Below are 13,374 nucleotides of genomic sequence, written 5' to 3'. Positions count from 1 at the left end.
GGCTAGATCAAAGAGTAATTGCTTCTAAAGTTAAAGTAATACAAGGCTGATTTGGGATCAACACTATTTCGTTTGTGCCATCTGTCTGACAGAAGTCATGTGTTATTAAGATTAAAAACCATAGAAGCATAAAGGCTGGCATTAAGCAACAAGCTACAACTAATACAATTGACAATGGGTGTGTTAGATTAACAGTTTGTGAATGATCAAGTATTGACAATAGGCGAGCCCCTCAGATCAAATTCTGCTTAGGGCCCCATAAAGGCGATGGAGTTCAGACAATGGCTGACAACCTGAGTGAGGAGGTGACTGTGAAGCTACAGCAGTTACTGAGGAATCAAGGTTTCAGTGAAAGATGTTAGGAGGCTGTTTTAAAACAATGCTCAGGTATAAGCATTGGTTTGAACAAAAAATAGTTTATTCATCCATTATCTATAATCCATCTGATCCTCCCCCTTCCTGCTTCCTACCTGCTCTGCTCTTTGTTTAAATATAATGAGGCCTGCAGCCAGGAACACCAGCTGTCACTGAGGCTGAACAGCATCTTCATATTGACTTTTTACTCTCCTCTGTAGCCTCTCCTTTTCCCCTCCCAACATTTCTCCTCCTCCTCATTGGCTGCTGGGATACGATGTTACGATGGAATGGGGTAGACGACTCAGGCCAACGCAACAACAACAAGAACAGTACCTTTGAGACAATGAACCAAACTATATGTGGAGGCAGGAGCATGATGTTTATGAAGTTTAATTATCCTGATGGATATGTTCTTTATTTATATCCAGCTCTGTTGCACCTAAAGCCGTCATATTATCAGTTTACTTTCTTTCCTTCACTTCAAATGACTTTTTCAGACGTCAAACGCCCGCTGATGTCAGAGATGAAGATAGGGCCCCCATTGGCTGCCGGCTGTCACCCATGAGGCCACCTCACTGAGGCACTGACAACCTCCGAGTATGATGGATGAGGGGGTCTCTGTGTGTTTGTCTATGTGTGTGAGTGTCAAGGGGGGTCACCGCAGTGTAGAGGGTCCCTGCGGATTAGCGTTACAGTCCAATGAACCGTTTCAGGAGAGGAAGGGGGCGAGACCCCATCGACCGGTGCACTGTTTTACACACACACACCAAAAGAAAGGAAAAGGTCTGAATATGATGACCACATCTCCCAGGAGAGGGAGGACGCGTCATCTGTTGAGCAATGTCTCTGTTTGAAACAATAATATAGTCAAACCCTTAGAGGAGGAATCTAACACAAAGTAACACACGCGCACACGCACACACTCACAGGCCCCAGAGAACGACACAATGGTGTGTAATGGCTCATGCTAGTGGCCCCAATAGATCTCTCCATTCAATCAATACACAGACAAGTCATAAGACTGTATCCATATAGATCCGCTGAAACACTTCCTCATATTTAGACTCATCTTTCCTCCGGAGTGTTTTCCTCTCACTCTTCATTAACTATTAACTCCATCTTCACCTCTCCATGTCTGTCTCTCCTAACCCAACAGCGAGGGAACACACGGAGAGAGTGTTGTCAGCCCGTGCATCCAAAACATCTCGTTATGGCTGCTACACTCTGAGCATGTATTGGATACTTCCTACAGGTTGTGTATATATGCACTGACTGCTGGAAATCTCTTTATGTGAAAACCCAGAGAGGAGGTCAAACCGAGGACAGACACAATCTAATGTCCATCAGTGCAGCAGCTGGTTGACATGTGTTTGTACAGCTCGTAGACATTGTTCATTCAGTTGCATGCAATATCCTGCATATCCGTTTGTACCATATGTATATATTTATTCTATTACTAATATAATTTTTTTTAAACTGTAGATAGCATTTATGGACAGCCATAGCATTAATAATTGCATTTGTGAACCAGATGCAATGTTATTTGGTTTTACTGTGCACGGTCTTCTGTATGATGTGAATGACAATAAAGTGAATGTTGAATCTTGACAGTCTGGGTCGAAGTTTTTGTTATTCCAATCACAGAAAATACAGATGTGAGATGGAGATTGGCCTCCACAAAAACAGAAAGGCCTGTTGGTGCGCTCCTGTCGGTCATGTCAGAGGGTTAGGAAATCCAAACACACAACTGACGAAATATTTCCATGGGACTTGATGCAGGGACAAGAATATTTAAAACATGGAGAAGCTACCATGAACTGAATGGAATCATAAATGTGTGTTTGCGTTAGGGGGGTGTTGACCAGGAAAAAACAACAACAAAGCAGTTAATTACCTCCACCATTCAGGCAGTGTTGTCATTGACCATTGTTTGCTAGATTGTTAGCAGGACGAAGAATAAACTACCGAAATTATTTCCAAGAAATGTTCTTCCACTTTCTTTAACATATAGCGAGATGAGGCATTAGCCTTGGCAGAGGTATGGACTCTTCACCAATCTAGTTTCTGACTGCTATTTAAGGACATTATTTATATTGGACAGCCGTACTATATATCATGGAGGATATGTAAAATAGATTTAATTGTTTATTCTGTCGCATGGCCAACAGTGGTTGGAACAGTACATACACTTAATATGGAATCTACAGAAGTAATGAGATGAGGATTCTGTGCCCAAAATAATCAATAATTCTATAACAGTGACTGAAATTCAAAGCCCTTGAGTTATTTTAATCCAGAACAAAGATATGTGGTATGATTTATTAGAAGTTGGTTTTACAAAGACACACTTGGACTATAATTGGATTTATTCCTAACCAAGTCTGAATTTAAATCTAAGTTACTCCGTTGCAGAATCCTCTGGGGTTTTTAACGATAACTGAAAATGTTGGTAAAACGTATGCAAATTGTTTTCATTGAGGTTTGAGATTTTTAAAGTTACAAGGACATTTTAAATTGTGTGACGAGACAAAAAACCTCCCGAGACATTACATTTCAGTGCAGTGCAGACCTGGGACAGAGCACTGATTCTGTAACGAGTTCACTTTGGTGAAGGAAAACAATTCACAAAGTCCTCGCTGCTATAATATATGTTTCCAAAAGATGACGGCGGTTTCTAAAAGCTTCTCATTACTCGGTCCACAACATTGTTAAAAAACCACAAACTGCGAGCCATGCTGCTGGTGTTGCTTTCACCTTGTGAGTGTGTTGAGTGTGTGTGAGTGTCCAGGTATAACTCATGTTGGGGGGAACTAAATCCATTTACACAGCCACATTATGGGCTCAAAAAAGTCCACATGATCTATATCATATTTTGAGGTGACGACATGTTCCAAGGCTAGTCTCAAAAGTGACCTATGAAAACATATATGTGTATGTATGTACGTAGGTATGTCTGTCTTTCCCTCTTAAAGGGTCAGTACAACCTTAATTTTAGCTGGAAGCCTTATTTTCTATAATACTTAAACCAGTGGATCTCAAACTTTTGCAATTCAAGGACCCCTTAACTGACACAAACTAGACCCCCAATTGACACGATTTTTGGTTTGAGATGTGTTGGTTCAGGATGTGTATGAATTTAGGTTCAAAATAGTTCCCTTTCTGCAGCGCTCAGAGCTAACTCTCCTTCCCTCAGCCGGAGACACAGGGGGACTGGCAGAGCTCTGACAGTCACAGAAACACATTAACGGCCCTTTGACAGAGTCACTGTGAGGGTACCTCTGTTGCAGCGGGGCGAGCAGCTCTCCGGTGTGTTGACTGTGGGGGACTGTCTGTATGTATGTGTATCCCTGCAGTGTACTGCAGTTAATTTTACTGCGCAGCCATAAATATCCTGTTGAGCTCTGAATACAGCCCAGTTACCGTGGGTCTGTGTGTTGTGTTTACTGCACTTGCAGCTATATTGCAGTCAAAGTTGTGCTTTTTATATTCAGCACAGCGGCTGATGTCACCGCAGGGACCAATGCAATAGGTATAAATATAAGTGCTATAAGTATATACTTATAAATATAATAAGTAATAATAACAATAATAAGTGTATATAATTATAAATTCAATAAATACAAGTAGAAACTCAGTAGTCTATTACAAAAAAAGCCATATATAATTCTAATAAAGCTGGTTTCTATGAACACACTAATTCACTGTTTCTAAGTGAATTATCATTATCAGGTTAAGAAAATGAAATGAATTAGTATGTTGAGCAATAATGCAATATAGCTCAGAGCAAAATCTAATTTACGACCAATTAGTGGAGAGCAAACGTTATCTGACACTTGTTTGTAAGTTTGTGGCACAAAAAACTAAAAATGGGAATAAAAGGAGATTTACTTATATAGTTGGTGTTAAATTGTTAAACAATGCCAACAAAAATGTATTATCAACTTTTGGTTTTTCAAACAATGAATCACAAAGTTATATCTAAAAGGGTTACATATAACAATAGTTATTCAGTTTTTTTATGATTGGAGTGCAGCCTAATTTTCAGAAGAATATAGGCAGGCATATATAAGCGTTTTGTTTGCTCTAAGCCTGTTCAGTCACAACATAGACTTCTAACTTTTCTATACTGTAATTATCATTTATTATACATATACTGTATTATACATGATGACTGATTAAAATGCAAATAAATACAAGAACATTTTGTAAAGCTATTCGAGATAAACCTATTACCTACAGTCCAATAAAATACTAAGCCATCATGTTGAGAAGCTAAAGAACGAACCACTGTGACAACTGGGAAAAAGACCTTTACTCCATTGACTGTAGCTCTTCATCACACACATCTCCATTAGAACAGCAGTACCCTGTGTATTATCTCTGATGACCGAGTGTGATTGTGTGTCCATCTGGATGCTATCAGGTCTGGATGGTCAAAGAGGAGGATGTGGCCGATAAGCATCAGCTGGTGGATCGATACAAACCTCTAAAAGATACACAGTGTGTGTGTGTGTGTATTCCTGAGGGTGGTACGGTAGATACATGACAGATAATGAGAAGTTATTTGGGGTGGCCTCACAAAGCGCAGCCCTCTGTTCTCTTTTTTTCAAGCCGCAGGACCGAAATTTGATGAATTTTGTTTTAATCTTGTGAGCTGAAAATGACAAACTGCTCCTTGTCATGTGGGAACCGACCGAAAAGAGACTCGCAACCCGTTTTAGACCGTGACCCAGTGAATAACACGATACGTCTGTGACCCACCTAAGAATCCGCCAACCTTTCAAGGTCAGTAACTCTGTGATAAATGTACTGACTTCATGTGTTTAAGTTTACTTCCAGTATTAGTCTCGGGACAAGAGGATCAAATTCTTCTCATCCCGAAGGTCCCAGGCTGGAAAAGTTCAAGCAACACACAACACCGTCAGCTTCAAACAAAAGACGCAGCGTATAGTATCAGGCATCTAAATACACTGGGGCCGGAAACTTTTTGAAAGCGGTCGCTTCTCTTTGCGAGACCTGTTTTCATCTTTTATTCCAGATTTGTGACTCATCCCCCGCGCTTCATTTCAATACGGAAACTTTTCATCTATTTTGCTCAAATGAAGCTCAGTCGTAGTCTCAGGTGGAAGGAGGGCAGGCACCTCATCGCACAGCGCCAGGAGTTCTTCTCTTCAATAAAAGACACTTTGAACTGTGTCAGAAGCCTTTTGGAGTGTCCACCCACTCTTCGCAGCCCTTCACTGTAGGGGATATGAAGCGAGGCGGGTGAGGCACTACAGATAAAACACAGAAATATCCTGCGCTGCTATGAACTGAGATCTTTAAACAGATGCATGAACATAAGCAGCGCTTTGACCTCATTACGGCAGACGTCGGAAAATGTTGCCAATTTGACTTAGTTTTGAAAACTTGAGCAAACCTGATTGTATAATTCATCGCCTGTAATCTAAACAGGTTTCCTTCAAATCTCGACATGAAAGGAATCTTCCCTGCCACTCATCTATAACAAGAAAACCAACGTAGGAAAGCAACAGACATGCGAACATGCAATGAACTCCCCACCATGTGATGTATAGGGATCTCGTAAGATTCATCTTTATAAAGTTTTCTTTGAAATGTCTGCCTCTGAATGAAGCATCTGTGATCAAAACGGTTTCACATCTCCTGAAGAACAAAGGGGCGATTCCTTTTACTATACATGTATTATCTGAATCATGCAAAATAATTTATCCACGCGTGTTTGAGAGAGTGAAGTTCATGTGAGTCTTTGAACTGGTTCATCTTGAACTTCACCTTTTCCAAATACACGGATGTGTTCGGAGGTCTCTCTGTGAATGGTGTGCACGTTTGCTTCAAAGAGAATGCAGCGTTTTTCAACAGCCTTTGAGCTCCATCAGTTCCCATTTGGTGGGAGGGTGAAACCAACACGACTGCAGGGCTCGATATTGAACCTTAATACTTTGAGTGTACACACTGAACTGTGTCCATAAATCCCTTCAAAACAGCTTCTCCTCCGACATTCTTTGATCAGACATTTTCTGACTTTGATCGTTACTTCCACTGCCAATAATGCGTTTGATATTTCTACTGTCTTTCTCCTCCTCAGAGTATGGTCTCAAAAAAGGGTGGTATTGGCACCTGTATTAGAAAACCCTTTAAGTGACTAAGCCTTGTAAAATAATCTCTGTGTTTGAACAGCCTTCACATTGTCACATACCAGAAAACATGTAATTACCACCAAGGAGGTTATGCTTTCATCAGCATAACACGAGAACTACTGAACAGCAGGATGGAAGGATTCACTGGGTCAGAGAAGAACACATTAGGTTTTGGTGCTGATCTGGATCAAAGGGTGGATCCAGGATTTGGTTTTTCAACATTTCTGTACATTTCCAAAGAAATAGTGAAGAGATCCTAGTGAGAAAAGAATCCATGTGTACAATGTCAATATCTACAAACAAGTGAAATCTGCTGTGGACCAAGATAATGATACGAAAGTATCTGATCTCAATACATGTGTATGCAATATGGTGATAAAGGGACCAGTCAGCCCTGGTGGGGGTATGTGGTCCAACAGTGCCCTTAAAGAGAGAGAGATTTAACTGCATTCAGTTGCTTTTTACAGACATCGCCATCTAGCATCAACAATCACCAATATTTCATATCTAGGGCTATTGTGGTAGATTTTGCACTACAGGAAACAAATAATAAACTGGTAATGCTGTCAACTCTCCCATGAGATTTATTTCATTCTTTAATTAATATATATTTGTAAATTTACCAAAAAATCTTTTATATCAATAGCTTTACTTCACCTCTGCTAGTATAAAACAATCGAGTGAGGAGCACTGACACTCCAGCTGATTCACCTCATTCTCCTCCTCAGTGCACCATTTAGCAGGTTGATCACCGTAGAGACAGTGAACACCATCAAAACTCTTTCAGAACTTAGTTCCCACACAAAGATTACTCATGTGCCTCAGTGACGCAGGAGCAACAGTAGAGTGAGGTATGTTAATACTCCTACAGGAGGGAGAGGTGCGGTCGGATTAGAATAAAGCAACACAGGAAATCACAATCTCGACTGATAACGATGAAGGGATACACATAAAGTGTCCTCTTGATATTTTACATCCATCCAATCATATTCATCTTTACGAATGGATATGTTCTGCAGACGAAAGCAGGCTCTCTAACTCCGAGGTAATCTTGAGTTTAAGCAGCTGAGCTTCCACGGAAAGCAGAAAGTAGGGCAGATAGCATTAGCCAAATGACATAGAATTATTGAGTAGATGCTAAGAACACACGAGGCACAAGGTGGTGTCCTGACCCTGAAGTATCCTTTCATTTCCTGAATACTTAAACATCACCCTCATCCTCCTCCCACTTCTTCATCCTCCTCCTTTCAACAACCTGCTCGCTCCTTCTTCTCCTTGCGGTCAGTCTTCTGTTAGCAATTTATTGTTAAACGACAGGGCAACATGTGAGATATGCAAAATTTGCAGCTAGAGAAATCTTACCAGAGTAAGATTTGTTAAGGGAAACCAGCAGGATGGAAAATACAGACATTCTGTAATATATATATATATTTATTTTTACAGAAGGAATCTTTTCTTCAAATTTTCTTTATGTGCTGTTTGCATATAGTTTCATAAATGAGGCCCTTGGCTGTTATAGCAAGCTCGCTCCTTCTCTAACAACTAGGCCACATCCACACCCCTCCCCTTATGTTTTATTGTGGATGCTCCACCTTTCCCTTCTCATCTCATCTGTCTCTCTCCATTAAACACGCCAACGATCAGGGAGGCATCTGGAGATGCATCTTTAAGCTTTAATTCACTTTGAATAATTAACACACATGTGCACGGTCATAAACACACACACGTACACACACGCGCGCACGAGTCTATTAGTGGCACAGCCAGAGAAACTCAGGGGGAGAAGGGAAGCTTGGTCGGTGCCAGCCCCAGCCCCAGAGTCTCCGAGCTGGGTAACTCTGAGCTGTGTACCAGCCTGAATTCCTGCAACCAGACACAATGGAAGGGCAGCTGTAACTCTGAGCCCCTCAGCTGAGACACACAGGGAGGGTGTCTGGCTCCTGGTCAATGACTTGTTGAGGGAGTAAGAAATGGGTGAAGATGAAGGAAGAGCTCAGTGGGTTAGAGGGCGAAAAGGGGCGAGCCCATGTGGCTGGTGAGATGCATGGCACGGTTCAAGCAGTGATAAGTGAGATGTTGGCTTGTGTGCGCTTGTTGGCCCATGCATACATGCATGCCTGCGCTGGTGTGTCCTATAAAGGTGAGGTGACTACACAACTCACTCATCACATTGATTCATCCTCTAATTAGCAGCACGGAGGCTAATGCTGATCCATATATCTATATTCACCTCCTTTGCATCTGGAGCCACACACAACCTGCTAATGATTATCATTGAGGCTAGGCTAGAAAGCCAGGGGTTCAATCCCCCGTGCTGCAGCAATGCATCATGGACCTACTGTATTTCACCGACAGTAAGGAGGTCAGCTTCAATAACAGGAGAGGGGGAGAGAAGAGAGAGAGGGAGGGGAAGAGAGGAGAAATAAGATATAAGGGATGAATGGGGCGAGTGGGAAGAATGGGAGGAGGGCTGAAAAGAGGACAATGCAAGGACCACAGGGAGAAAACGGAAGATGAATGAAGGAACAAAAGGGGAAACAAGAAAATAAGAAATGACAGACACATTTAAAGTTAGGAGAAAAAAACCATATAGGGGACAAGGGAAAGAAGCTAATGAATGAAGGGAAATGAAGGATAACATAAAGGAAGAGAGAAAGAAAGCAAGAGAGAATAAACAGTGTGAGGTTGTGAGTTGCAGTTCCACTTATTGAAAAGGTCAGTGCCTCGATAGTTAAGCTGCTCCGAACGGCTGAGGCAGAACCAGCACTGGATCATAAATTATGAGCATGTTGATCCACAGATTCACATGACTTCCCTCAGCCCGAGTCCTCATGAACAGCTTCAAGCTTCACTTTCCTAAAAACGGAATAAATTAACAGAAAGAAAACATTTGTCTAAATTCGACGCCTCAGTGCTCTCTGTTGCAGATGCATTAAGAAGAAATTGATCCAGCCCGGGTGAAAAAGCACAACGTTTTCAGGTGAATAGGAAAATACCACTGCACTAAAAATAAAATGCATGGGCTTGGTTGTGGGTAATGTGTTTCTTGAGGTGAGAAGATTTGTCATCGTGATATGCTCTATCTCAAACAGACCAGTGTCCCTTGTAACATCCATAATCATCAATTCTGCACCTCCATTTTTTTTAATACAGTTTGACATTTTCGCCAATGCACACGGTCTGATGTGGGATTTCACACCACAGACGACGATGGGATTGCATTATTGCTCCCACTCTCAAGAAATGTACCCAGAATATCTTGTATGAGCGCTGCCATGTTGCGATCTTTTTTAGGGACTTGAGGGTCCAACAATCGCAGGTCAATCTCAGCTGTCAATAAGTTTCACTCCTTTTTTATGGCATCAAATATCTAGAGGCAGCTGCACAGAGTCCAATAATCGGCTTCAAGTGACGTCATGTCAGCATCACTTGGTGCTGAAGACAACAAGAGTGAAAATGAGCTTACTGGTCCTCTGAAGACCACTCGTCATTTCTTCCTCAGGCTAGCTGCTGCCGGCTACGTTAACCACACAGGTAAAACTGTCAATTCACAAGTTGCACGGTGGGTAATGTTGCCAGTTTATGGCACAGACGAAAAGCGTGTAAAATACCAATAAATTACTGTACATCTCTGATTCCAACATATCCATTTCTCCTCTTATTCATTTCAAATGTCTGGCAGAACCATGACGTCCATGCAAACCTATTGCTTTGAGTCAACCGAAGAAAGAAACAAGTTTAACTTTTACATGCAGCCAGTTGACATCACACTGCATTGTGGTGGAAATCCATTTACCTTACCTTTATTTATTTCTGCCCTGAGTAGAAGTTGTGAAGAGTAAACTTGTAATAACTTTTCACTTTGTTTACTTGGCTCTCTGATACTTTTCCTTTATATTTTACCACATTGGTGTCTGCGCTACATATATTAATGACACATCCAATACAACATGAAGGCAGTATTAGGGTATCATCAATAACCAGCAGCTCAGGTCATTACTAATGATGAGATTGTTGTTGCATGGAGCTAAAGCCTTCATTGTGTGAGCAGCTTATTATGACCCATAGTTACGGTTTATTGTGAGGTGACCTCTAGCAAAAAGGATTAATTATGACAGGAACAAAGGAGGAAGTGATGAAGAGTGAGAAATTCTGCGTTAGGCGGAGGATGAGGTGGATGGACAGGTCAACAAAATATAAGACGTTCACACAGGAGACACTGTTTGCTTCCTGTGTGAAATCGACAGTCAAACACATGATTTATCTTATAATCCTAACTTTATTACTGTTACTGTAACTACAGTCTGCTACGCCTTCTGCTGGTTCACTCATATAAGTCATTTCAGGCTAAGGACAAACAACCTGCTGTATCTGGTGGTTTAGGTCGGAGCACTTGTTTTACAGAGAGATGAAAATGAAAAATAAGTCACTTCTTGTCAAAGCTGCCTTCTGAAGCTGTTACTTGGCAGCGACTTCGTGTCTCTGCTGTCAATCTTGTGCCGCGCTAATTCATTTATGGGACATGAAATATCCAGAGTAAAAAGCAACTCCATGCAAAATGAATGAACAACTTAATTAAACGAGCAGGCAAATCACAATCAATAAATGAATAAGCAGGTGAGCTTGTAGACAGGGAAATAAATGCTAACAAACCTGCTTTGTTACTTTTGCTGTTCCTTTTTAAAAAAACTAATCTTGTTTTTCCTATTTTCTCTAATCTGAATGAAGTTATGTGAGCCGACCTCAGGGCCGAGCCTCGGCCCAGTCTGTTTCACCAGCCCAGCGCTGAGATTCACTGGAGCAGAGCAAATTTGTTTGTCTCCGTGTTTGTTTCTCCCATTGTTTGTGTTTATACACATTTCTGCTGATGGTCTTCTCAAGTGTTTCTCCGACTCTGGCAATTTTCTGCCTGGTCGCCCCTAATGTGCCTCTCTGTTTATTTGCTGTCACAATACAGCTGATTTATATATATTTACATACCCAGGAAGTGATGGCAGAGACTTATGTTTACTTTAGGAGGGCAGGAATTATACATTAGAGGTTTTCTATTTACACACACGCACGCGCACGCACGTGTACACACACACACAGAGAAAGCGATAAGAGCGTATTTTTGTGATTTACATGTGGCACAGATTCACAGATGCTATGAATTTTATCAGATATGAAGTGAAGTCAGCCTCAAGAAATATGACAGATACCTTTGGGAAGATAACCAGCGTAGTGTGAATTCAATCACTTTGGCAACCGACTGCTAATGACACAGGGGGAAACTTTTTTCCAGCAGCGGAGATGGGCAATATTGCTTTCAGCAGGAGCTGCAGACTGGCAAGTTGGAACCAAATCTTGGCTAGAGGAGATAAGTGTGACGACAAAGCTGCTCCTGCTACGTCTGCTTCTGCCGGCTCAAGTGCACATGTGCATTGCTTATTCAATTCAGAACATAAGGAAACATCAAAACACATGCATCCATCCCAAAAGCCAAAAGCTGTCACTTCACTGTCTGCTGCTGTAATACCCATAATCCATGTAAGGATGTGGTGGTGACACTGGTACTGTGTGTGTGTGTGTGTGTGTGTGTGTGTGTCTATCAAAATTCAGCAGAAGCACCCTGACATTCAAAGAGTCTTGGTAACCATAGCAGCGGCTGCACCAAAAAGGCATCAGAAGGGGAAAGGAAAAAGCGACGGAAAATAAGAGGATGAATTGTTGTAGCACTTCAAATAAGATGAGGGTGGATGTCAGCATGCTGTGTTTACAGGAAGGATGTAACATGTGATGACAGGGTGTGTGGAGTCAAGTGGTATCTCTTCCATACACACACACACACCAACACACACACACACACACACACACACACACACACACACAAATACTCTGTGTCATTTGCACAATTGGACATCATTGAACACACAAAACTCACTCCCTTGGTACATTTGATAGACGCATGCAGAAAATGTCCTGAATAAGATATTGTTCACACATATATTCACATTCACTAACACATACATGGACATAGACTCTATACACACATACAAACCAGATCAAATCTTATCACACCTGTACGCAGACACACTTGCACATTCATATTTACACCTCCTGACTGTATGTAAGGTCTGAAAGGTGACAAAGAAAGGTGAGAGAAGAGAAGGGGAGAAGAAAGGAGCAGAAATATTTGTCATAAAGGAGTGATTTTTCTGAAAACACAAAAGCTGAACTCTTTGTCATTGTTACTTTTGTGTTTGCATGAGCGACAGTGAGAGCTACAGACGTAGATGGAGACAGAGCAACTGTGAAAGGCAGTGAGCTCCTGGATCAATGTTGCCTTTCATGCAAATATAACATTTGAGAGCGTAGTGTGAGCCCCCATTTGCATACTCATTCACCCTGCCTTGTTTATAAGTAAATAAATCCAGCTCTGCTTGGAGTACAACAGCTGCTGCTGGGCCACTCATGGTAGCACACACACGCACACACACGCACACACACACACACACACGCACAAACAGGTCCCAGCTGCACGCTCTGTAGTGAGACACTGAACATACTTGTGTGCCTGTGTGTGTGTGTGTGTGTGTGTGTGTGTGTGTGTGTGTGTGTGTGTGTGTGTGCACTCATCTATTAATACTTGTGCTAATGGATTTTTGGGGTGTGAATTCTGAAATTTTGTCTGTTAATGTGTGTGTGTGCTGTTTGTGTGTGTGAGTGCGTGCGTGTGCGCTTAACTCTCACCTCAGAGGTGTTGACTCGTCCCTCCTGGAAGGAGCAGTCGCTGGCATCCTGCGTGCACATGTGGCGATATTTGCACCAGTTACATGGGAAGTTTCCATTTACACATGACAGACACCTGTAGTGAGTG

At 41.7% G+C, this 13,374-nt stretch overlaps 1 protein-coding gene across 2 annotated transcripts in view; it reads right to left on the bottom strand.

Annotated features, from left to right (window-relative positions):
* Positions 1–13,374, bottom strand: part of LOC118110684 (plexin-A1) — a 263,371-nt gene that overhangs the window by 102,227 nt on the left and 147,770 nt on the right. For both annotated transcript variants that reach the window (XM_035158633.2, XM_035158634.2), the window contains exon 9: positions 13,248–13,362. In XM_035158633.2, the coding sequence (XP_035014524.2) occupies positions 13,248–13,362 (115 nt within the window). The remainder of the gene's footprint in view (positions 1–13,247; positions 13,363–13,374) is intronic.

The sequence above is a fragment of the Hippoglossus stenolepis genome, chromosome 6 (genome assembly GCF_022539355.2).
Source record: "Hippoglossus stenolepis isolate QCI-W04-F060 chromosome 6, HSTE1.2, whole genome shotgun sequence".
Classification (NCBI taxonomy): Eukaryota; Metazoa; Chordata; class Actinopteri; order Pleuronectiformes; family Pleuronectidae; genus Hippoglossus; species Hippoglossus stenolepis.
This window is presented reverse-complemented; position numbering and strand designations above follow the sequence as displayed.